General features: G+C 35.8%; 1 protein-coding gene across 2 annotated transcripts in view; it reads left to right on the top strand.

The window, feature by feature from the left end:
- Nucleotides 1-24,281, top strand: part of SHPRH (SNF2 histone linker PHD RING helicase) — a 46,451-nt gene extending 22,170 nt beyond the window's left edge. For both annotated transcript variants that reach the window (XM_032184334.1, XM_032184333.1), the window contains exons 19-31: nucleotides 291-433; nucleotides 2,138-2,311; nucleotides 2,866-2,928; nucleotides 3,933-4,158; nucleotides 5,509-5,652; nucleotides 6,348-6,449; nucleotides 7,345-7,416; nucleotides 8,563-8,751; nucleotides 16,535-16,627; nucleotides 17,147-17,233; nucleotides 17,716-17,894; nucleotides 20,393-20,473; nucleotides 21,755-24,281. In XM_032184334.1, coding sequence (XP_032040225.1) covers nucleotides 291-433; nucleotides 2,138-2,311; nucleotides 2,866-2,928; nucleotides 3,933-4,158; nucleotides 5,509-5,652; nucleotides 6,348-6,449; nucleotides 7,345-7,416; nucleotides 8,563-8,751; nucleotides 16,535-16,627; nucleotides 17,147-17,233; nucleotides 17,716-17,894; nucleotides 20,393-20,473; nucleotides 21,755-21,851 — 1,650 coding nt within the window. In that variant the 3' untranslated portion in view covers nucleotides 21,852-24,281. The remainder of the gene's footprint in view (nucleotides 1-290; nucleotides 434-2,137; nucleotides 2,312-2,865; nucleotides 2,929-3,932; nucleotides 4,159-5,508; nucleotides 5,653-6,347; nucleotides 6,450-7,344; nucleotides 7,417-8,562; nucleotides 8,752-16,534; nucleotides 16,628-17,146; nucleotides 17,234-17,715; nucleotides 17,895-20,392; nucleotides 20,474-21,754) is intronic.
- The last annotated feature ends 364 nt before the right edge of the window (nucleotides 24,282-24,645 follow it).

The raw sequence follows: 24,645 nt of genomic DNA, 5'->3' as shown, positions 1-24,645 counted from the left end.
TGAATTGATTATGATACCTTTTACATGGGTATTCTGTGTATATGGCCTAAGAAAATCTGACTCTACTGAAGCAATTTCAAGGTGTGGAAGTAGATGGGGTTTTACAAAATCTCTGTCCATGTATTCATTGGGTATTTTCTAAGCATATGCTCATTCTCTGCTTTCTTTCCATGGAATTTACCAGGTTTTGTTGTTTAAACATGGCCTAGAGAGCAGAATAAGCCTCTGCTGCAAAGAGTAAACTTACTGGTTGTTGAATGTTCATAGATAACCTGTTCTTTTGCATACAGATACATTCTGGTTCTCCATGGTGGTTAGATGTCATCCAGACTGCAATACAGTATGCCATTGATGAGGAACTTGTTCAACGTGTGCAAAACGAAATAACCTGCAACTACAAACAGCAGACAAGTAAACTCTCCATGGCAGAAAAGTAAGAGAACTAGCTAAAGTAGGCTAATGAATACAGTTAAGTCTTTTCAAGTCTTCCGATCACTTTGTGCTAACAGCTGCAGTTTAGTAGCAGGCACTTGTGCTTCAGAATATCTGGGCTGCAATTAAGTTTCAAAAACAGTTCAAGAAATCAAAACTAGATAGAAGACTTGAAAAGGAAAGTAGGAGAATTAGTTTTCTCCTAGACAAATGTTCTTTAAAACTTTCCTTTCTATTATATACGGTTGTTTTAGTGTTTTTTAGCAACTGCTTGTTAAGAAAGATCCCAAGTTTATTGCATTAAATTTGGGTAACCTCTAAAAGAAAATGACTCTCAGAAAAGGGAAGTGGACAGACTATATCAGGAATTCCTTGTGTAACAACATAAAATAGCATCATTGTCTTTAGAGCAAAGAATTTTGGGTTGATTTCATGTTAAACAGCAGTACTTCTGAATTCTAAATGTGTGAAGCAGTGCTTTATGGGTTAATATTATGCAAACAAATTGTCATAATAGCTACTCTTTACTGTGCTTGTTTTGAGTGGAATTTCTGATATAGAAAATCAGATCAAGAAGTTATTAGTAATGGTGTGATACTTTGATGTAACAATTCCATTTTTTTGTGTGCTATTACAGTATAATGATTTGGAGGAACATCTGGAAGTCACCTAGCACAAGCTCTTGCTCACAAATCGCCCATGCTCAGAGACTTAGATTGACCAAGTTGCCCAGGAATTTGTTCTGTTAGATTTAGAATACCTCCAAGGAGGGAGATGCTACAGCGTCTTTGTGGAGTCTATTACAGTATTTGACCCACTCAATGAAAAATAAATATCATTTATTTATTTATTTAAACACACCATTAAAACACACCATTTTATTATATTTATTTATTTATTTAAATAAATATCCAGTTAGTGTTTCCTCTGTTGCATCTTGTGTCTGTTCTCTGTTGTCCTTCCACCATGCGCCTTTACGAAAAGTTTGGCTTGGTCTTCTCTGTCCATTCACGTTAGGTATAGATAAATGTAGAAAACAGTAAGTTCTCCTCTGAGCAGTTGTATTTTAAGGGTGAGCAAGGCCTGCGCTCTCAGGGAGAGAAAGAACTTAATTTCCTATTTAATTTATTTTAGCATGTGCAGTAAAAAATTGATAGTGTCTAGCGTTTCCTAACAGTCAGTTGTGGAAGCAACAAATGGTAAACTCTCATTGAGTATTAGAGATGGTTAATCCAGGGGATAATGTGGGAGTTTTACAAACCTGTGATTGCAATACATGTGTATTTTCAAGCTACCTGGTCAGGCAAACTCAGCTATTTTAGTTTAAAATATTTATTGCTTAACTAGGTCATTTTAAAAGCCAAGCTTCAGTAGTGTTGATAAACTTGTGCTCTTTTCTACTCACTTTAGGAAAGGCATGTTTTGAATCAAACTCCCCTTATGGTGTAGAAGCACAATCTTATAAAACATTCGTCTTGCATGTGAATACTAGACCCTGTATGAACAGTGCACTCTCAGTAAAGGACCTCTGCCCACAGGAAAAACATGATATAGGAAGTACTTTGCTAGTCCTCACATCCCCAATCTAATCAAGAAGGACAGCTAAGATTTAGGACATTTTTAGGAAATTATTTCTTCAAAATACTGAATTAAATTTGTATTTGATGACTCAGTGTGCTATTTTTTCCCTTTTTCTGCAAATCAGATTCCGTGACTGCAGAGGCCTTCAATACCTACTCACAACCCAGCTGGATGAAGTGAAGAAGTTTCAGAAGATTGTAAGAGAAGCAGTGAAAAACTTAGAAGGCCCTCCATCAAAGCAGGTTATTGAGGCTGCCACTATCTGCCATTTGCGACCTGTTAGACTGCCACTTAACAAGTATGTCTGGAGAATCTAAAATATATTTTAGATGTATTACACAATTTTTCCTTTATTCAAAATAAGAGAAGAGATTATGGTCTTAATTTTGTTCTCAGTTTTGTGGTTCTATGTACACAGACAATACAGGTTCAGTTGTTAGAATCATGACCTTCATTTTTATAGAACTGTAGAGCTGTAGAATATCCTGAATTGGAAGGGACCTATAAGGGTCATCAAGTCCAACTTCTATCTTAAACACAAGACAACCTAAGAGTTAAACTGTATGTCCAAGAGCATTGTCCAGATACTGCTTGAGCAATGACTGGCGTGATGCTGCAATCACTTCCCTGTGGACCCTGACCACCCAGTCAGTGAAGAACTTTATAGAATGATAAAATTGCTTATGAAACCTTTTGCTGTCAGATATTATATCGCATGTACATATAAGACTTAAACTGTTCTTTTTAAGGACTTTGTGTAGTTTTTTAAATATTAGAATTAAGAATTACAGGAATTATTGTGGTTTCTGATCAAATTCTGAGTAGTTTTGTTTTCAATCTCCTATATTGCAGCTGTGTCTTCTGTAAGGCTGATGAGCTGTTCACAGAATATGAGTCGAAACTCTTTTCTCAGACGTAAGTTCATTGCTACATAATTTTTTCACTTCAAAAAGAAAAAGTTGGATTGTTCTCTATTTTGTGCTTACAGTTTTCTGAAATGCTTTGAACAAATTAAAACTTCTTGCTTGGGGTCTTGATAGCAATTTCATTAGGTTAAATTTTCTATGTAAAATTCATTTGAAGAAGTCATCTACAAAGAACAAATGCATGCCGTTCTTTCTCAGGCTGCTATAATTGGCAGTATGTGTGAAGTGTTTAAGTGTTCAGAAAGAGCTTGTATAAATACATGGTGTAATGCCATACCCTTTCACTGATATTTTTCTGTATAACTCAAAGTAAGACAATTTGACTTAAGCCACAATGAGGGAGGAGACTTCAGACCTGAATGCAGCTGTGATCTGAAGGAAAGGTTGCACCAATCCATGGTGTGAAAGGAATATACGTAGTGGACAGTAGTGAGGCATAGGTCCTCTGAATTCTTCTTGACTTTTATCTCATATCCCTTACAGCATCAAAGCTAGATTTGAAAATCTTAATGTCACTTGAGAAAGCATTTGGAATGTCTTCCCTAGTGGGAGCTCTGTTAGGATCATTGGAATCACTAGGTAACATTAGGGTGTTTTCTGAATCGGCGTTGTTTATTAAGAAGGTATCTGGGAAGCTGCACTGTTCTTAAACAGTGCAATGCATTGCATTATATTTTGCATCAGAATTTGATTAACTCTTGCTGATTAAAGAATTCAGAGTTACATTTTTTTAATTGAATGTGACATTCTAGAATCATTAACTACTGAAAGATAATTAAAATGTGTAAGCATCTTACAAAAAGCTGTTAATGATTTTGAGCTGACAAAATGGCCTGTACAGTAATTTGAAACCAAGTAGCAAAACATTTGTCTGTATTTGTTTAGTTTGTTTTTTTCCTTTAATCAAATATTAGAAGGCTGAAATATATGATGAATAGTAGAAACTGATGTGGAATTCTAAATCAGTGATACGTTGTTGGCTTTATTTTTAAGTGTTAAAGGCCAAATGGCTATATTTGAAGAGATGATAGAAGATGAAGAAGGGCTAGTTGATGACCGTTTGCCCACCACAAGTAGAGGACTGTGGGCAACCAGTGAAACTGAGCGTGCCCTGAAAGCTATTCTCTCCTTTGCTAAAGCTCACCGGATGGATGTTAAGCTAACTGAAGAAGGTAGCATATTTCTGGAACTCTTTGAAGCATGGAAAAAGGAATATAAGGTACAGTAAATTAGATGATAAAGAAATACAGAAATAAAGAAATATTATATGTAATACATGCAGATTTAAGCTGCATATGAACAAATATTTAAATTGCACTTCTGAAATCAGTTTGTATACACAAAACATTTTTGTGGTGATTATTACGTGATTTGATTTAAAATGGTTTATATATGGTTTAAGGATATCTAAAAGATCTGTACTGGCAAATAAGCAATTTAGTAAGCACTGTAATTGCATCTGTTAGGATAGTATCTAGATACAATTAAATGTGTTTTTCTGCTTAGTTAAATCAGAACGTAGCAAGACAGCAAATCAGTTGGTCAATTCTGTAATTCAGTTAACCTTCCATCTTGTGCTAGCTATAGCACAAGCTTCACATGCTTTTCACATAGCCCTTCACATGCTTTTCACATAGCCCTTCACATGCTTTTCACATAGCCCTTCACATGCTTTTTTTTTTTTTATCCTGGATCTTTTTTGCCATGCAATGTAACCTAGAATATTAGTCCGCCATTCTTTGGACCAGAGGGAACTGCTGGAGTCTAATATGGCTTTCTTCATGCATCCTGGCATGTCTGGGTGTCCTTGCAGTAAATACCAGTGTTGGAGATAGGGGAAGAACTTCTGCATACAAGGGTATCATCCTATCTTATAGCCTAGATATAATCAAGTGTTTTCTTTCAGATAGTTATCCTTTTTTTTTTTTTTTTTAATCAAAAATGAAAAAGTAATTTTTGGCATTTGCATCACTGAAGTTTTTGATATAGTAATTAAATTGTGGAAAGCTTGGGAAGGCATATTTTATGGTATTATAAGTAATTTAGAAATAATATAACATCAATTTGTGTATGCAGTATACTTCCAGTCCAAGACGTTTCTTTTGTAGAAAGTCAGCATTTTCTTTTACTTGGGAGATCTGAATCTGATTTAATCTTCACCCTGTGCTTGTCTGTTCTTTTGTCAAGACCATTAACATTTATTTAAAACACACTTCACCTTCAAGAAGTAATGTTTGTACTATAACAGCTAACTGTTCAAAAATTGGTTAATCATTTTCCCTTATTCAACATCTTGCCAGGCATTTTGTTTCTGATTTTTTAGTTGTGTAATAATAATAGCTGTAGAAGAAATGAGAGACCTCGTTCATAAAGAGGCTGGAAAAGAGAATAAGCAAAAGGCATAGGGATAATCTTGCCTTCCTTTGTAATTTGTTGTTGTGTCTGAATTAGTGTAAAGAAATATTATCTCTTATTCAAAAATGTTTTCATATTATACAGTGTATGGTCGACTCATATAAAGAGAACTCAACTCAGTTCTGCTACTAATTTGTTTAGGCTTTTCTTATAGTTACTTCATGAATATTGGATGGTGCTAAGGGATCACGTGTCTGCTATTGATGAGCTAGCAATGGCTACAGAACGGCTGAGGGTGCGTCATCCTGATGAGCCAAAACCAAATCCACCAGTTCTCCACATCATAGAGCCACATGAGGTGAAGTACTTGACAGGAAAGACATCTTTTTTTTCTGAAAGAATCAAGTTTGGAGACTGTACCTCAAGTGTGTGTGTGCGTGTATAGTGAGAGAGATCTATGTATAAGTTCTATAATGCACCTCTGTTTCAATTTCAGAATGCTTGGGTGGAATAAACAGAAAACATGCCACTTTTAAATGTATTGTATGGGCCTTTTTGAGTTTATAACTCTTAAACGGATATATTTTGTCAGCCTTCTGGCTGTATGAGTGGCATGTTTCCAAAAGACTACTGTCTTTCCAGCAGCAGGTGAATAGCTGAGGGACCTGTCTGGTATTGCCCAATTTTGCAACCTGGTGGAAAATGAAGTTGACCTGATTTCTGACCTGCATTGTTACTTTCCACAAGGACTTTAAAAAAAAAAAAAAAAAAAAAAAAACAGCAGTAAAAAAAGAAAAGAAATAGACACCTTATTTCAGTACCTTGGAATCTGAGCCACCTCTGAGACATTTTCTGTTCTTGAACACGGGAAATGCTGGGTTGATTTCACTTAATTATTTTTCTTGCACAAATAGAAATATGTTTTCAATAGAAATATATTTTCCTTTTTTTCCTGTGAAGGCTCAGTGTTAGATATAAGTGCTACTATAGGAAAATAGACATTTAATCTATGTACTTTTTTGTATTTATACACGTTTCATACTGTTTCCGTAGGTAGAGCAAAATCGAGTGAAACTTCTGAATGACAAGGCAGTGGCTAAATCACAACTACAAAAGAAATTAGGACAACTTCTGTATCTCACTAATCTGGAGAAGGTAAGGTTTATGGTTCCTTGATCTTTACCAAACTAAAGTGATATATTCTACTTACTTGAAGAAAGTTGCCGTTATTTCATTTAAAAATTGCATTTTCAAGTAAATTCAGTTCCTGTAAAGATTCACACTACATATTGAATTTGTGTGGTGTTCTGTGTTACTGCATATTCATAAAGTTATTTATTAAGTGTTACTAAGTGTAATAATAAAATATAAAAATATAATGTAAAAATGTAATGTAAAATATAAAAATGTAGTAATAAAATAGTGTAATAATAGTAAAAGTGTTATTTTGGCCATCTGATTAATTACACAAACATAAAACTACGAAGTAGTTATAGATGGTTAAAATACTCAGTAAACTAACTGGGCCAAGTTCAGAAGAAGGCTTGTAAATCTATGTACCTCTGCACGTACTTTTTGCTATTCTACCAAGGCCTTGTTTCCTTAAATAGAAGAACAAAGAGCTTTATAGGTTAAATATTAAAAATGTCAAACCAAACGCCATGTATATTAGTGTTAATCATAGTGTTCAAGTAAGCATAATTAAGTATATTTAAGTGTTTTTACAACAACATAAAGCTGAGAGAAAATATAGCTAGCTTCTCATTTGAAGCTTCAATTTTCCTTAGATTTTTCAAAACTGTACTGCGATGATATCTGAAGGACCACAGTGTGAACAGCACTTACATAAATTATTTTTTTTTTTTTTTAAGTTTACCAAGATACTTTTCTTCATGGGTAATGTGTTTTAGGTTGTGCGCACACCTTCTAAGGATCTCAACATTCATTTTTCCCAGAAGTATAGAATAACTTTTATATTGATAAATATATATTTATGTATATATGAAAACTATATTAATAACACAGAACACATTTTTCTTCTACTTTACAGTCTCAGGATAAAACAACTGGGGGAGTTAATCCAGAACCATGTCCTATCTGTGCACGTCAACTGGGAAAACAGGTAAGATATTTTACAAAAGCAAAAACTACTGACTAACTCTTTACCTAGATCTGAGTCAGTTGTATATCAAGACTGCCATTATGTTTTATCTCTGACTTGGAGGATTTCACTGAAAGGAAAAGCAGTCTTGTCTTTAACTTTGTTCAAGACTGTCACTTGAGAAGATGGTAGCCATCACATTTCAAGGAAGTTTTAAAATGCTTTGCGTCCTGTTTCTGTATGATTGGAAGAACCTTATAAAGACTGGAAGATCTCTTGTTTGGTTGCCAGACATTCAGTCAATTCCCTCTGCTAATTAGACCTGTGAATTTTTTTAATCTTGGTATAACCTGTAGAGCAGACTGGTACAGGATGGACTTCATAGACACAAAAAGATTGTTTTACAAATTACTTTCATGTGAAGGGAGGTCACAGATGAGATGTAGATATTCTAAGCCCTCAAAGGAAAAACAATTTCTGCAACACCAACTTTGTTTCTAATACATACTGTCAATAAAAGATCAATCTTCCATGTTCAAAATATTTCCTTTTAAAAACCCAAACATGTTGCCTAGGACTTTGGTGGTATGAAAGAAAACGTTCTAATTCATGCCCCTTGTAAAGAGGCTGTGAGTACCCTGTTTCTGGAAGTGCTTAAGGTCAGGTTGAGTGGGTCTTAAGACAAATGGATCTATTAAAAAGGGGCTGGACTAGATGATCTTTAAAGGTCTCTTCTAACCCAAACTAGTCTATGATTCTTTGACTTTTACGGAAGTCTAATACAAACATTTGTGTAATATTCTCTTAAAATGTTGTAAATGCTTATTCCGTGTACTTAACCTATGCATTACAAATTAGTGTTCATAGAAATGAGAGACTGTCATGTCTGTCTTCAAGTTTAGAATTGGGAAAATACAAAAATAAATAAATAAATAAATGCAGTGCAATTCTATGGATTACGAATTACTCTGTGCTGAAAACCTGTGAAATCCAGTCTTTTTAGCAGGTGTAGTAGTAAAAATATTTCTAATATTCTTTATTTTTAAGCTGATTACTTCAATGAAAATAATGCATCTATGAAGATGTAATTTAACGTGTTTAATGCTCTGGTTTTCTTTTGCATTTATGTGAAACTGATAGTTTCTTTTTTTTCAATTCCCTACATAGTGGGCAGTGCTGACATGTGGACACTGTTTTTGTAATGAGTGTATAGCTATCATCATAGAACAGTACAGTGTTGGCACACGCCGGAGCTCAATTAAATGCGCCATTTGCAGGCAGACAACATCTCATAAAGAAATATCATATGTCTTTACTGCAGAAACTGCAAATCAGGAGGATGATATTCCTGTGAAGGTAAGCTGTGCCTGGGGGAAGGCCTGGTAAACAGATTAAAAATTACACATTTGTGAAAACTAACACTATTTTAGGGTGAGAGGGTGGGGTGAGAGCTTCTGCTGAGCTTAAGTTTTGGTGTTTTTTTTGTAAGTGTTTAAAACTGGGTAGAAATAAATGTTCTTTGTTTGCAGGTGGATTTTTTGTTGCTGTTGAGGTGGTGATTTTTCTTTTTGTAGCTAAGGAGATGTGAGGCTTTTTGGAGGCATAGTTTTGATACCTGTTCTTGAATGAAATATGTGAAGTTTGAGAAAACTGTCTGTACCATAAGATTGTTATGAATTTAAAGTATTTATATTATCCTAAGTCTTCATTGTTAGCCAGAGAATATAAATCCCAATTCTGAACCTAAGATTAGTTATCTGAAATGTTTCTTGAGCTATTAGGGTACAGTAGTTTCACACTTTGCTTATCTGTGAAATGTCTGGTATACAAACCATAATTAGGGGGGGGGAAATGCAACTCTAAATATGACTAATGAAAATTAAAAGCCTGAAAAAAGCTATATTAAGAAATAAATTACATTAAAAAGCTATAGCCTGCAGACTATGGCTGTGCTTCCTTCATCTAACTTGCCCACTAATAAACTAGTGGTTTCACTTCAGGTTCTAATAAGCATATTCAGTAATTTGACCAAAAATTTAGTAATAAATCACAGTAGAGAAACTAAAAGTTTTTATACCATAATATATCATTTCTTAAAGGCAATGCTTTTCATTGGTAAGTATTGACCATTAATCAGTTCTATCTCCAAAGGTTTCTCTTTGGAGAAAGGACCCTCAAATGAGTTCTGTAAAATCTACCTGTACATTTTTGAAGCATTGTATTCCTGGTTCTTGCCCTCCTTTGGGCTGACTGCAGATAACTTTCCTATTTAGCTTTTGACATACCATACAACTCCTGCAGACTTGTTCAGCCAGAGTATATATATTCCTGCGCGTACAGATTTCCATACCACAGCATCACACATTGCTTGAATTCCCCAATGACCCTCTTGACATAAAACAGTTTATATTTGTCTCATTAGCACTTTATTCAGCATTTTTCTCTCATCAGGGAGTATCTGTTTTCCTTTGCACTTTGTGACTCCTAACTCCTTAAAAACCTCTTCTCTTGAAATTTTTAAGGTCTTAGTTTTGGGTAGGGGTAGCTCAACAATTCCCTGAATCCTGTCTGAATCTTATTTTTTGTTCCCCCTCAGACACCAGGTTCCCTAAATACTTGACTTCTCATTCTACGTATTGTAATTTATTTTCCCAATGCTTTCAAGCCCTGTTTTCCCAGAAGGTTGAATATCTTCTTAGTGGCTTCCTTCACAACTGTTTTCTCCTGTCCTAACAATAAAGGATCATCCACGTATTGTAACAGTAACACCCTCTTTGGAGGTTGGAATTGCTCCAAAATTTGTTCTAGAACTTGCCCAAATAAATTGGTGGCCCTCTAAACCCTTGTCTGCCATTCCTTTGTCTCTCTTCCTCTCCTTTCCATCCTGGGCCCTCTATCTCCCCCTCTGCCTCACTACTCAGTACACTGTGAATACCATTTGTGTTGCTCTCTACTTTTCCATCTCATATCCCCTCCTGGCATACACCTTCATACTACCCACACTGTTCGCTCCATCCTCTCACCTTCTGGAGTTTTTTCTGCATATCCGGCCAGGCTTTAATCACAAAATGAACTTTAAATAGCCCTTGGGCTACTGGGTCCGCAGGAATCATCCCTGAGTACATTCTAATTCTGACCCTGAGTCTCTCATAGCATTTCTATGTTGTGAGTTGTTATTATCATAGTTAGATAAGCAGATATTTCTGATTTTTTGGAATTACTCTCGGTTTGGGGGGGGGGGGGGGGGGGAGGGGGTGTTAGTTCTTTCCCATTCTTGCATAGCCTGGCAAATCATTCCCCTCCTAAACATTCTTCTCCAGGGAATAACATACTCAAGATTGTCATTTCCCCCCCAGGAATACAAATGAGGCCTTAGAAATGGATTTGACTCAGGGCCCCACTGCCCCCCCCCCCCGCCATTCCTGCTGCTCTGCGCTCCCGGGCACAACTTCTCCAGGGACAGCATCAATTGCAGTCCCTGTCTCCCCTCCTGGAGCACCTGCCACTGCCTCCGGTGCAGTACTAGGATTATAGGGAGCATAACAAGATTCCTCATCTGAAAACGAAACCTTACTGTTTACATATAAATTTCAAACCTGAATTTTCATCAGACCCGTATTTTGGTCAAAATACTGAAGTTCCTTTTATTAGCTTTTTAGGCCAGGCAATTACACAATATCAAACCATTTATTTAATTGTGTATTTTTAAAATCTTTTTCCCTAGTTTTTGTGTTGTTTTTCCAAATCCTTATCATGCTCTCCAAAGGACTATCTTTAGGCACAATCCAGGGGTCTCCAACCCCACCCTGCTGACTCTTGGAACCCTTAATTCCCATCTTAATCCCCAGCTCTTCCTGACGTGCTGCTGTGGACTTCACCACCCACAGGGTACCACACTCCTTCACCTAGGATTAGGACAGAGGTGGGGTGTACTGCCGAGCACCATGCTCAGGGTACCATACACCTAAGGGCCCAAACACCCCAATACTCTATTTCACTCCTTTCCTCTCTCTCGCTTTGTCCCTCTCCAGCCAAGGGGACTTCATTCGTCCCCTTGCCGGACCACCGAGCCTCGCGAATTGGGGATTCGCACTAAAAGTGCCTCATTCACACTCATTCACACCAGAGTCTCCCCAAACACAATCCAAGGCAAGATACAGTAAAGTTTCCCTTACCTCGGTCCGTGCACTGTTTCCCAGTCCGGGTTATCAGCAGTAATCCCCGTGCCTCTTCCCAATGTGGGCTGTGTCTGTGTATGTTTGTGCTGGCCTCCCTTCTCCCCAGAGCTTCGCAGAGCCTGTCTTCAAATTAAACAGTCTCGGTCCTTTGCCGGCCATACCGAGACGGCCCACCACCCCCGACGGGACCACTGAAATCAGCAGGGTGCACCTTCCAGTCTGTGGTGGCAAGAAATCTTCAACAGGTGACAAGATTCCAGGCGAGCCCCCAAATTGTGAGAAACATCTCAAACAATTTTCTTCAGACAGGATCTTCTGTGAAGCTATTTTATTTGCAGTTGCAATGGTGGGCGTCCTGTCAATCAGGAGTGCATTTTAGTAAACAAATCATAACCTTTTATTCCCTATTACCCGATGCCCGATCATCTCCCCTGTTTTCTCATTGGCTGAGTACTACAGGTTCACAATCTACTCGATGCTCATCTATACCATATATGTACAATTTTTCTTTTTTTTTTTTTTTTTTTTTTCCCAACCCTTTAATTTATCCTTTCTTATGTTTTGAGAACTTGTGATCTTTGATTTACTGTTCTCGCACTGCTCATCCTGGTTTTCTCAAGCTGCTACCTTATTTTGGAACAATGAGGCCTTCTACTGTCCACTTATCTACTTAGCATTTCTCCTTATTATGACTACACAACTACCTTGGAATACAGAAAAGTAGTTCTCTACTGCAAAAACACAACTTTGTTTCTCACGCTCTGGTGCAATATTATGGGGGGGACATTCTTTCTCTTCCCTATGCATATAGTTAATAGCATAATTGTGAGGCCGCTTCCTTTGAGCTCATCTCCCCTTCTTTTGATTTAATTGTGTGCTGTAAACTTTTTTCCATGTTTTAGATGAGTTTTCTGGACCCTGTACTGTTGGGTACTCTGAAACAACATTGTCACTTTTGTTTATTTTCTTTTTGTTGATTTTTTTTTTTGACTGTTTTTGTTTGCAACATCAAAAGGTAGACTTTGGAAAAACTGAGTGCCTATTGTCTGTTTGCATTTTAAGCTTGACAGTGTTTGGTCAAAGCTTCATTGGCTGGATACCATATACCTACAGAAAACATAATTACTGTATAAAGAATGACTTTCGCTCTTAAAACAAATGCCTGCATATCTGGGGTATTTCTTTCCCAATACTTTCCATTGACAGTGTGCAACAGCTCTACTGATCACTGGAAGTTGCATCTTCCAATGTGACTCTTTGTTCTTTTTAGCCTGGCTTTTTAAGAAGTTATGGTCTTTTCACTGTGCTGTCTTAGACTTCTCCTGTAATTTAGCAACCCATTGGTTAATTTCAAACAGTGTGACAGTCTCTTGAGTTTCCATGATTATTCATTTTCTAGAATTCTTATAAAAGCAGCCATCCATCTGAAGGATGGCTCTGCAAAATACTGCAGGTTGAATTTCCCTTTTCCACAAAAGATTTTTAAAATTCAGGTTAGTGGAGAAACTGTTTGTAACTTGTGTGCATTCCTAATGATGTTAATGAACCTGTAGATGCAAACATGTAGGAGATCAGTCATGATTGCATAGTTTTATCTACCTTTCTTGGTAAATTTGAGTTTTTGTTGGGTAAGAATCTGGGGAGGAGGAGGAGACAGTATATCTCTGACTCATTAACAGTACTCATGTGTAGTACAAGGTATGTCTTTGTACAAATCTGTTGTAATGTTAAAGCAAAAGCCTGTGGTCATTGAAGTTGTAGAAAAAAATAGAGAGTTCTGGATTAAAATGCGAAAGTAAAAGACTCATTGGTAATATTTTGATTTAGATGATGATACTGTCTTTAACTAGAATGTGATTATGGTACAGCTGGATGTAGCAATCATAGTTTTCATTTGGTTAGTATAGTTGAAAGTAACAAAATGTGCTGACAGAAACTTCCAAGTTATCTGTGCAAGTCTCCTTTGAACCTTGCATGTATACTAGGGTTGCTGGCCTTCACTGAAGTCAATGCTGCCATATTCAGGCTATGTATCTCAGCCTTCCTGGACAATGGAATTGTTTTTTGTGAGTAGATGCTTCCTAAATCAAAGACTTGAAGTAGTTGAGAGCATGTGGCAGCAGGGGGAGTAAATGGACTGTATTTCTGAAGTGCTAATTATAGCAGTTTTAGCAGATGGTTTACTAAGGGTTTAGAGATACAATCCTGTTTCGAACAAGAAAACTTCAAATATGTTTTATAAATTACATAAGTAGAATAACCAAATTTCTGAGATAAAATACAGAAGGAACAGGTCACCTACTCTCCTGCATAAAGGGCTATAGAGTTCCCTAGAACTCTATAGTGTCTGCATCAGAACTTGAGGTGACGCAAAAAATATGAGTTTCACGTGAATTTTCATGGTGTTTTCAGCAAGGCCCATTCTTATCTCAAAAAAAAAAAAAAAGTTTAGTTTACATTGTAGCCTCAGTGTTTTTGCTATCAAAGCAAGCAGGAATATTAAAAATTTTTCATCTCATTCCTTTAAGGACAGTTGTTAACAAAAGATAACTAACTTGTTATGGTTTTTGTAACATCTTGCACTGCAATACGTGAAAATTGTGTGATTTATTCAGAATTTGTATATTCATATGAAAGTTCTTCTGCTCTCTTTGGTCTTTTTCAGTATTCAGTGTCTCTTGTTTTGTTGGTGTTTTTGTTTTGTGGTGGTGGTTTTGTCTTTGTTTTGTTGTATACCTCTTATTTTGTTGTACCAGCACTAGTCACAGTAAGTTAATGCATTAGATGTGAAAAGACTACTGTAAAAGGGAGCATTCTATACTGAGAGAGAGCTTACTGGCATCCTTGTATGTTTTGCTTCTATAAAAGCTTCCAGTGTCTGGTTAGTGTTATCGTGGGCATTGCTAGTCTGTTATCTGAGAAATTGCTTGTTAGAGGGTAGTTTTATTCTCCTGTGTGCTGTTCCATGATCATTTAGAACTGCCTGATCTGTTTTTATATTTTCTTCTGATACTCAAGAAAATAACAAACTTCAAGGTGTGTGGGTAGTGGTGGGGTAACTTTTTTTTAAGAGACTGGAAACCAAGAACTCATAATAGCCAGGGTACTTCTATTAGTTTCAGCTCTCTGTAAATACTGAGAACAAAATTGAATTTTCTTGTGTGCTGTGAAAAAAAACTTTGGTCAATTGTTAGCTCAATGATGAGTCAAATATAGTTTGTCTAATACAGTTCAAGCAGAGGGATGAAGAACTTGGCACACTTAACACACATCTTGGCAGAAATGACTGAATATTAAGAACATGGAAAGGTCATTTACAGTTTTAAATAACATTAAATTAAAATTTAGTTTATTCTGTGCCTGTGAAGAGGGTATAAAACCTCAGGTTTCCAGGGTTTTACACTTGTGAAATATTTTGCCATGCGTGTTCAGAAGGCGGACTCCAACTTGAGGTGCTGAGACAAGTAACCCTAATGAAGAAAAGTAGCAGGGACAAATGATGCTTGAAGCAGAAGACTCAAGTTTCCTCAGGTTAGACAGGTGCACAGGTTGAACTGGCAGTGCAATTAATGTACTTCATTTTGAATTTATGGATTGGCTTTCTGCAAGAAGTTTTCTTATTGGCAGAGGTTTACATTTGGTCAGTTTGCTTTTTGTTTCTCAATAGATTTGGTATTGTATGTAAAAATAATTGCTTTGCAAATAGTAAGAGATTCTGTATAGTGTGAATGATCAAGCAGCCTGGTGTTGGCTTCCAACTTGTGCTTAGACTGCTGTCATCCTTCCCCACCAATTCTGCAAGCGGCATAACTTCAGAGAATTTGATCCCTCATTGTGGCAAGCCAACATAGTTAATTCAATGTTCAGAGGACAGGTGCAGACAGAAATAAAACAATATTTGTCCAGCTGAATCTAGTGCAGCTTGAAATTGCTATACATGTAAGAACTAGTAAGCAATTAAATAATGGCTTCTTAAAAAAGCATATTATGTAAAGTTACTGTAATACAAAGTGCGTACTGAAGGAGATAGAGGGAGATACTAAACAACTTGTTTAGAATCCTCTTCATGACTAAAGGGGAAAGAAGTCTAAGAATATAGAAACCAAAGTCTACAAGAAGTAGTATTGAGTTCATTAAGCACTGAAATACAAATGCAGAATATGAAGATGTTTTCATCGCAGTGATGAATCCTTCAAGTTATACTTGAAGTATATACTTGAATATATACTTGAATCCTTCAAGTTATACTTGAAGGATTCAGTTATATTCAGTATTCAGTATAATTCAGTTATACTTAGTAGCTTCTTAATATTTTAAGGTAATTAGCCAGCTTTATAGTAATGAGTGTAAGTTTAGTGTTGCCAGAGTGAGAAACAAAAGCAACAGAAATAAGGTTCATGCAGGTTTTTTTGCATTATTGCCTTTGAGGAAGTGTGAAGGGAAGGGAAGTTAAATGTGCATTGGGAAAATTTTTTAAGCGTGTATTTCTGGGTAAGTCGAACCTCAGCAGGCCTAACTGACGTATTTGGGTGTGATTGCACTTCTTGGGTTATCCAGTTTGCCTCATCCAGAACTAGGTAAGCATATCTGTAGTCCTTCATTCTTCCATGTACTGCACGTGCTGTAATATGTCATTGATCTATAGCAGTGCCTTACATGGGAGATTTCAAAGCAGTTCAGTGCTACTTAACCTGCTCATCCTCCAAGTTGGTAGTATTTGAATCTGTCCCAAGTCAGCCTGGGAAGTTGCCATCTAAATAGGTCAAGAGTCTTCAAAATTGAAGTACTATGTTCTCTTTTTGAAAAGTATTGCAGCTTTATGAAACAATTTGCTGGTGTCTTTTTCTAAGATGTGTAAGATAAGTAAGAGTCTCAATATAGCATTTTTTAATAAAACAATTAATTTGGAAGTTGTTGTTTAGTATCCTACTCTATTAATGGTGTTTTTTCTATTTTCAAAGGGGAGTCATTCCACCAAAGTGGAAGCTGTGGTTCGAACACTGAAGAGAATACAATTTAAAGATCCAGGGGCTAAATCCTTAGTTTTCTCAACGGTATTAATCACCATTTTCTGTTTTGTCTTTGTGTATTGTGTGTTTTCTGTGAGTTTAAAATGGTCATAATATTTCCTGGGATTTAGTTTAGCTACCACAATGTTGAGTCATTCTGTACAGTCACTAGATTGTTCTGTGAATTTGTAGGGCAGTTCATGTACCTGGGATACAATAATCCTAGTCAATAGATGTAACAGCTTCTTTTGTTAAAAGACAAATGCGTATATAGGAGCATTAGAAATTCTAGGTATCTTTAAATGTAATGCCCATATATTTTTGATAGATTATAAAAGCTCTTTTTGTGGTGGCTGCCAGTTATTTTTATTCAAGCTGATTTTTTAATTATCTTTTATGTTTAGATTTATGAAATATATGGTTCCTGCATGCAAATATTTTTTTTTAACCTTAAATATTAGTATTTTGAAAGGCTTGAATTTATTGCAGTTGTCATTGTTGTTTGTAATACTGACTTCTGTTGTGTTTTTTTGTTTGTTTGTTTGTTTTTGTTTTTTTTTACAGTGGCAAGATGTATTGGACATAATTTCAAAAGCTTTGTATGACAACAATATGACTTTTTCTCAGATCAATGGAATTAGTAAGTTTCAGGTACATAAAGGATATTTTTCTTTAAATTGTTTTCAGCTGGATATTATAGTTCTTAGAAGTTAATTTGTTCCTTTTACTTCATTGCTTCATTTGAGAATCTAAAAGAGCAGCAAACTTGTTTAGCAGAATCTTTGGTCTCTGAATTCTAAAAATAATATTTGCCACAAATTAAAGCCTTTGAAGATTTTTTTTTAAAAAAAAAAAAAAAGGTATGTATGTTCTCTTTTGAGAGGGCAGTGTTGGCTTGTTCATGCAGATGTTGAAATGGTAAGGATGAGACACACTGATCAGTGTTGCAAGAAATCCTCACCTTCCTGATAACCTGTCTGGTACTTGTTTGGTGATGACAGGGCTTGTATCAGTCTACAGGACTGTCAATATGGAGTCTGGAGTGTCTGCTGTAATTGCTTGAAAATATAAAGATGTCCCCATGCTCTTTATTCAGGAACTTCTGTCATGCTTCTGTGATTTTTGCCTTTTAGGAAAATCTCTCTGCATTTAAATATGATCCCAAGATCAATATTTTGCTGCTGCCCCTTCATACTGGTTCCAATGGACTAAACATAATTGAAGCAACTCATGTTCTGCTTGTGGAACCCATTCTGAATCCTGCACATGAGCTTCAGGCCATTGGCAGAGTACATCGTATTGGCCAGACGAAGTAAGAGTTCAAATTGCTTTAAGAGGTTTAGTGGTCTGGAGGTCCAGAGTAGACCTGCATACTGTAATCAAAATAAAACCAGTTCACTGAACTTCTCAGTTTTGGAGATGAGGCTATTCATAGGGACTCTATTTTTAAAGATGATCACATGAGGAACAGAAACAACAATAGTAATGAAAAGCTTGATGAAAGTCCACAACATGTAGTTTTGGGAGCTCTTGTTCTATTGGTGTTAGATGGAGTGGCAAACTGCAAATTTAGAAGTTTAGCAAGAGTGTAGGTTCTTGAGTCCAAAATCCTGAAAACCCTTGTGCCGCTGCTGCACTAATTTGTTTGCCTTCAGTTTCTTTGTTTTTAACTTTGAAGTTCTGCTTCTAGACATGTCCAGAAATGTCTTAGCTTTGCAGGTCTGAGCAACTCACCATTTATGTCGTATGTGGCTAAGTTCAGGCCTGAATTTAGTTCATCTTAGTTTCCCTGAGAAACTTACTCTGTCTGGTCATTCCCAGCTCCAGATTACAATCTGTGTTAAATCATGTTTTGTTTTTTTCTTCCCTCTTAAAGTGGAAGCTGTTACAGTGAGAATCATTTCACCTGGTGAAATGCAGCCTTCACAAGGATGTCTGAGGCCAGCTTTCTGGCTGCTTCTATCGCTTTGGAATTTGAGTGATCATACCGCTTAAGAGAGTGCCCTGATCACTCTCTTAGATGAGGGTCCTGCCCATAGTTAACAGAGAAACTGAGTAAATTCAGAAGAAAAATTCCTAAATACCACATCTGGTTCAAGTACTTGATCTGTAAATGGTTAGAGGGTAAAAGAGTACTAGGGAAAAATAGATTGTACACCTTGTCTGTATTTTTAAAGAGTGTTTAACAGGTTTTAGCTGCTGTTGAAGACAGTACCAGTATATGTGGACTATGTTCTAACTGTTACGCTGATCACTGTTTTTTTCAAGTATTTGTCATTTTCTATGGTTAGAAGGGTCAGAAAGTAAATACCTACAAAAATGTAAAATAACATTGGAAGATTTTCTTAAATGTATTGAAGAAAATCTATGAAAATCTAAAAGACCAGTTACAGCACACTCCATAAAGCTGGTTAGCTTTTCACAGTTCTTCCTTCACCTCTGAGTAGGTCATTTTGAGAGATTAATGAGTCTCCATATCTTTTGTTTCAGTGTCTTAGATGTTAAATAGGTAGTACTGAACACTTAACATAACTTCTAGAAAGTTTTTCCTGAATGAATTATATGCAAATTATAGGTTTCATGTTACTTGAAAAATAGTAATGAAAGAACCCTGCATGTGAAGTTAGAAAGATAGAATCAATCCAGAAGTAATATTCTGGAATAGTAATAATGGGTTTATGTTTTGGAAATTGAAGCAAAAGGAGAGGGCATGAAATGAGCATATATGTGAAAGAATGCATATGGACAGGTGGATATTTGTGTGTTAGTAAAGACTTTAATAGTAAGGATGTAGAAAAGATCAATTGCAAAAGCCTGCATTATAATTTTACTTGATGCTAGCCTAAGAGGTCTGGTAAAAACCTTGCAATAAAAACCAGCAAGAATGTATTATACTTCATAAAAGCCAGATTTCAGCAAACTCTTTTTTGAAAAAGAGCTGTATTCAAGTCCAGTGAGCATAGCTCAGCTGAGTTCTTATTTACTTCTCTTTTTTGGTAGGTAGGTCTTTGCCTATGAATCACAGAGTATTTCCCCAAAATATTCCACTGTGTGATGTTACCTAACAAATTTTCAATTTAAATTCTGAAAAACATCCAATCACTTTCAAGGGTTCATATACTGAAAAATGTTTACATTGAGGAGTTTCTGAATGATTTTTACATTATCTGTGAAACTGACTTTTTTTTGTTTCACTTTGTTATACTCAACATTTCTTTTATCTCAGTGTTGGTTTTTTTGATTTTTTTTTTTTTTGAAATATAATTTAACAAATAGGGCCTTCATTTTGTTCTGTACTTACTGACTTTTAAGTTTTACTGGTGTTTAAAGTTTTGCATTTACTGACTTTAACGTTTTTATACAGTTTTGCCATCTTCAAGAACAATGTTATTAAAACTCTGGGAATGAGTTTATTATCCATTGCACTAAACTCTGCTTCTTGGACTGACTTGGGATGATGCAGTATAAACATTATATATAAAGAGTGAGCCAAAATCATTACTTTAAACCATATGGGAAACTCTCAAGGACTGTTTGTAATAGGGACATAGAAAGTAAAACTTTGTCCAGTGTCTGCTTTAGGATTTTAGTTAATACAGCTTATGCTAATGTGATCCAGCCAAGTGGAATTGCATGATCTTGGAGGCACTAAGCATCCTTAAATGTCAGTGAGAGTTACTAATCACCTGCCTTAAAATAGGGGTGTTTTTTCAGCAGTCTTAAAATAATTAGTATAAGACAAGTGATCTTGAATTTTTGAGAGTAACGGCATATCTTATGTTCACTTCTTTTTTTTTTGAACATGTTCAGATCTACAATTGTTCATAGATTCCTGATAAAAGCAACAATAGAAGAGAGAATGCAGAGTATGCTGAAAACTGTAGATAGAAGGTATGTGCTGAATTTTTTAAACAATGTTATTGCAATGAAACTGAAAAGGAGGTTGTCAGCCATACTTTTGTTACAATTAGGTACACATCAAAAAAAAACACCCTTTTGCTCTCCTTCAAATCCTTTTGGTTGAAAAAGAGCTTTTTAATGTGAAAAATGTATCTTTTATCTCGATTCCAGTAACTGGAAGATTAAGGTATTTTAATTCTCTGGAGAATATTTTTACATTTTGTGTACTTTGTTTCAGAAAAGCCCAATTAATGCACTGTGTATTATGATTTGCCGTTTCATTTTACTTACTTCCATTGCTATAAACATTGATATTAGTGGAGTACTACTAAGTTTGCCACTGAAATGACAGCTTGCTCTAAGATACTATCTTGTTCTTTCTTTCATAATTTTTAAATTCTACAAACTGAGACTTGACACTTTGTGTCACACGGGTTGGTTTTGCAGTCAGTGCGAGAGTTGTCCAGATGCCAGCTTGTAAGTTGGTCTGGTGTGCAGACGCAGAAAGCAATTTTCACCATTTCTTTTCCAAAAACTCTAATCAATAAAAGACTAGGACTAGAACTTAAGTGGTATTCACATTCTTTGTACAGAAAATACAAGAGTTTTGTACCTCTTTAACTGTACTGTATACACATAACAAATCTAGGAAGCAACACTAGTTTAGGAAAATGAGTGACTTTTCTAGCTTTTCTGGTTCTTATAAAACAAGACTTAAATAACTACAGCCAAAGACTTGCATGTAAGTTTTTCACCTTTCGTTTTGAAAGAATAGTTTAATCAGTTTCCATATCTGTTAAGTAGCACTATTTTTGCTTATAAAGTTCAAATAAATATACAGTGATCTAATGAAGGCTAATGTTTTAAAAGTAGCATCAAACCTTATGCGTGGAATCCAAAGCCAATCCCTTAAACATTGACAGGACAAAGTGGTTTATCCCCATAATCACTGAGGTTGGAACTAGGAGAACTGTAAGGTCCTTTCCAACCTAAGCAATTCTATGATTCTGTGCTCCCATGTTCTGCTGCCTCTCAAGTGTTTGGTGATCATGTTAAGGACCGTAGGTGGACTTTGTATATTACTGAAATTGTGCATCAGGAGTAGCTGATCAGTGCATGCACTTCTCCTAATAGAAAGTGTGTTTTTTCTACTGAGCTCATAGCCCAACATTTATTGCATTCTGAACCATTTGGTGGTCTGTTTTCAGTACATACAGGTTGTTATTTAAATTGATTCCTTCTCTGATGTCTGCATGCAATTTTTTCCTACAGCCACACAAGCTCTTCCATGAAACAGTCAGAAGCTTCAGTTCTGACAGTGGCAGATTTGGCTGACCTTTTTACAGAGGAAACTGAAGAACTTGAGTAAAAACGTTGATTTGACCTCGTGAAATCAGAAAGTACCTGATCTAATAAGCACTTGTATATACTCTACTTGATCTGTCATTCATTTAAACACCATCTAATGTGTCCTTAATAGAACTATTGGAAATAGAAGAGTCTTCTAAGTGTTAACATTTTATTCTGTGGTGACATTCTTAGCAGCACGCATTTCTGATAGCACTGGAGAAAACTTGCACTTTGCACATTAAACAAAAATCTGGATTTTATTCCCAAAGAGCATTTGAGCTGGATGTTGGAATTGAGATCTTGAACTGCTGGATTTTTACCATCAGGTTGGATTGGTTAGTGATTCAGTATGAGAGTAAAACTATGTGGGTGGTGGGGTGGGAAAGGGAAGCAGAAAAACACAGATCTACTTTTTTTTACTGTACAAAGAATTGTTAGGAAGAATGACTGTAAATTAATATTCTTCTAGAAAGGGCTTCTAGGGTTGCTACAATTTAATGTCAGGTTACTGAACGTCTTACTGGTAACACTTTAACTAATCTTTATTAATCATTTGGATATTTGTATTAGGCTTTTAGATATTCACAAAGACTAGTGTGACAATTAAATTTCGTTGTTAATGCTCACTCACTACAGAATGATAAATTAAATTATGCTTTTTGTATGCATGTTGGTCTGGAACTCCGTTAAACACTTAAACATAATGTACATGTTTTTCACTTACTATTGAAACCGTGACTACTTCAGTGCTTTGTTTAAACAAAATACATTTGTTACAGATTTTTTTTAAAAAGTAATTTGTTAAGCTGCTGATCACTTTAATTATTTAGTGCTTATGTACATTTTCTCCTCCTGATTTTTTGTCTATTTCTCCCTCTCAAAGATGCATCAGTCTAAATATTCAAAATATGAGATTGCTAGGCAGTCTAAATGGTAGGTATCTAGTCTAAGTTAGATAATCAGTGAAGGGATGAAACTTTTGTGGAATTTTCCATCTTTATGTATGTGAGAACACTGCACCATCTCAGTTGACTATTGAAAGAGTTTAGAAAGCAAAAGCTGACTTTTAAGATGCTGAAGGTAGGCAAGAAATTCTAAACTTTTTGCCGTAGGTTATGGACACACATTTGCTTAACATCAAGCAAGGTCAGTTACACAGTGTTATGTTTAGAGAATATGAAAATGTATGCATAAACAGGCTACTTCTTTCAGAGTACAGTATTTACTGTTTTAGCAGACTGTTTTTTGTATATTTTAGAAATCTTACTTGAGATTGAGTCCTTTAAGAAATCTCAATGTTAGAATTTTTATTCTTGTCTGCTAAATAGACTTTCCATATAATTCTTGTTTTCTGTTTTCAAGAACGTTATATTTAAGTTGCACCTTGTAGCCTTTTGGGTATTAAGGCTATCTGCATGGCAAACAGATTTTCCTTTGCTGACACCAAACATGAATTGAATTACATGACTAATATTGCATCAAGAAGTCCGTCTTCAGCATTCTGTTGTGTATCTGGGCCAATTAGATACCTTATTCTAAAGACTATATGAGTAAATTTACAGACAATAATTCTTTATTTCCTGTCTTTGTAATATGTACTAGTCATATTTATATATTTTGTTTTGGAGATTACTGTTCTTTTGCAGATTACAGTTTGCAGCAAGAGAAATTGAGTACATAGTAGACTTTTTTCAATGAGAGCGATCAAACAGTTTGTGCAGACTGACATCTCCATCCTTGGACATGTTTGGAACTCAGATGGCACTGAGCAACCTGATCTAGCTTCAAAGTTGGCCCTATGTTGAGTGGTGTGTTGGACCAGATGACCTCCATGGATCCCTTCCAGACTAAATTATTCTACAGTGTGCTGGAGATCATGCTGTACAGACACTCTAGGAACTTTGTGGGCAGCAACATTCCAGTTTTCTCATCATCCTCAGAGAATTTCAATACTGTACAATGTAATGTGGTGGAACAAGGAGCTTCTGTTCACTGCAAGAAATTATATATCTGTTTAAAAAAATGTGGAAGCAAATAATGTTTACATTCATAGCTCCCCTTTTAAATAACTTAATGTGGGAATAATCATTGTGAGAAGCAAACTGAAAAATAACTGCTGTGAAAGGTTTCCTAAGCTCTGCAAGTTCTTGGCTTGTTTGTATAAAGATGTCTGTTTAAATGTTTATTTACAAAAATGTGGGGTTTGGATTTCAAGCCAAAAGCATAGCTTCTCATCAAGCAATGCGTGAGATGTTTTAGTCCTGACTGTTTTTTAATGCTTACGTAACAGCATGCGATGCCAGAGACCTGATTCTGAGCACTGAGGACTGGCGTGCCAGAACTCAGAGCTCTGGAGGCATAACATTAATGCACTTCTTACAGTTGTAAGGTTGAATCATTGGTGTGTATGTAGCCAGAGTCAGTAATAAAATAGTTTCTATAAATTTCACATAGTATTAAGTAGATAGACTACATCTAAAGAATAATATCGAAAAAGAAATTGAACTGTAATTTACCACTGCTTGCCATTCTTTGCAGCATTTCGTTTCTTTAACAGACATTTTCTTTCAGATGCTTTTAAGATGGCTCAGGAACTTATTTTTCTGTTAAGGCTGTAGCTTGTACAACTGCAGTGCTTTTCTCTTATCAACAACAGAGTAAGCATGTTTTCATGGTGCTGCGATTTTTGCTCTATCAGGAGAGTGCTCTTAAAAGACTGTCTTAGTTGGAACGATCTTTGTCCTATCTTAATTGTTCTGATATGCAAATACAAATGCTTTTTTCCACAGAAAGCAAAAGTCTGCAAATACTGA

The sequence above is a fragment of the Aythya fuligula genome, chromosome 3 (genome assembly GCF_009819795.1).
Source record: "Aythya fuligula isolate bAytFul2 chromosome 3, bAytFul2.pri, whole genome shotgun sequence".
Lineage (NCBI taxonomy): Eukaryota > Metazoa > Chordata > Aves > Anseriformes > Anatidae > Aythya > Aythya fuligula.
The sequence above is the reverse complement of the archived record's forward strand: the minus strand, read 5'-3'. Positions and strand labels throughout refer to the sequence as shown.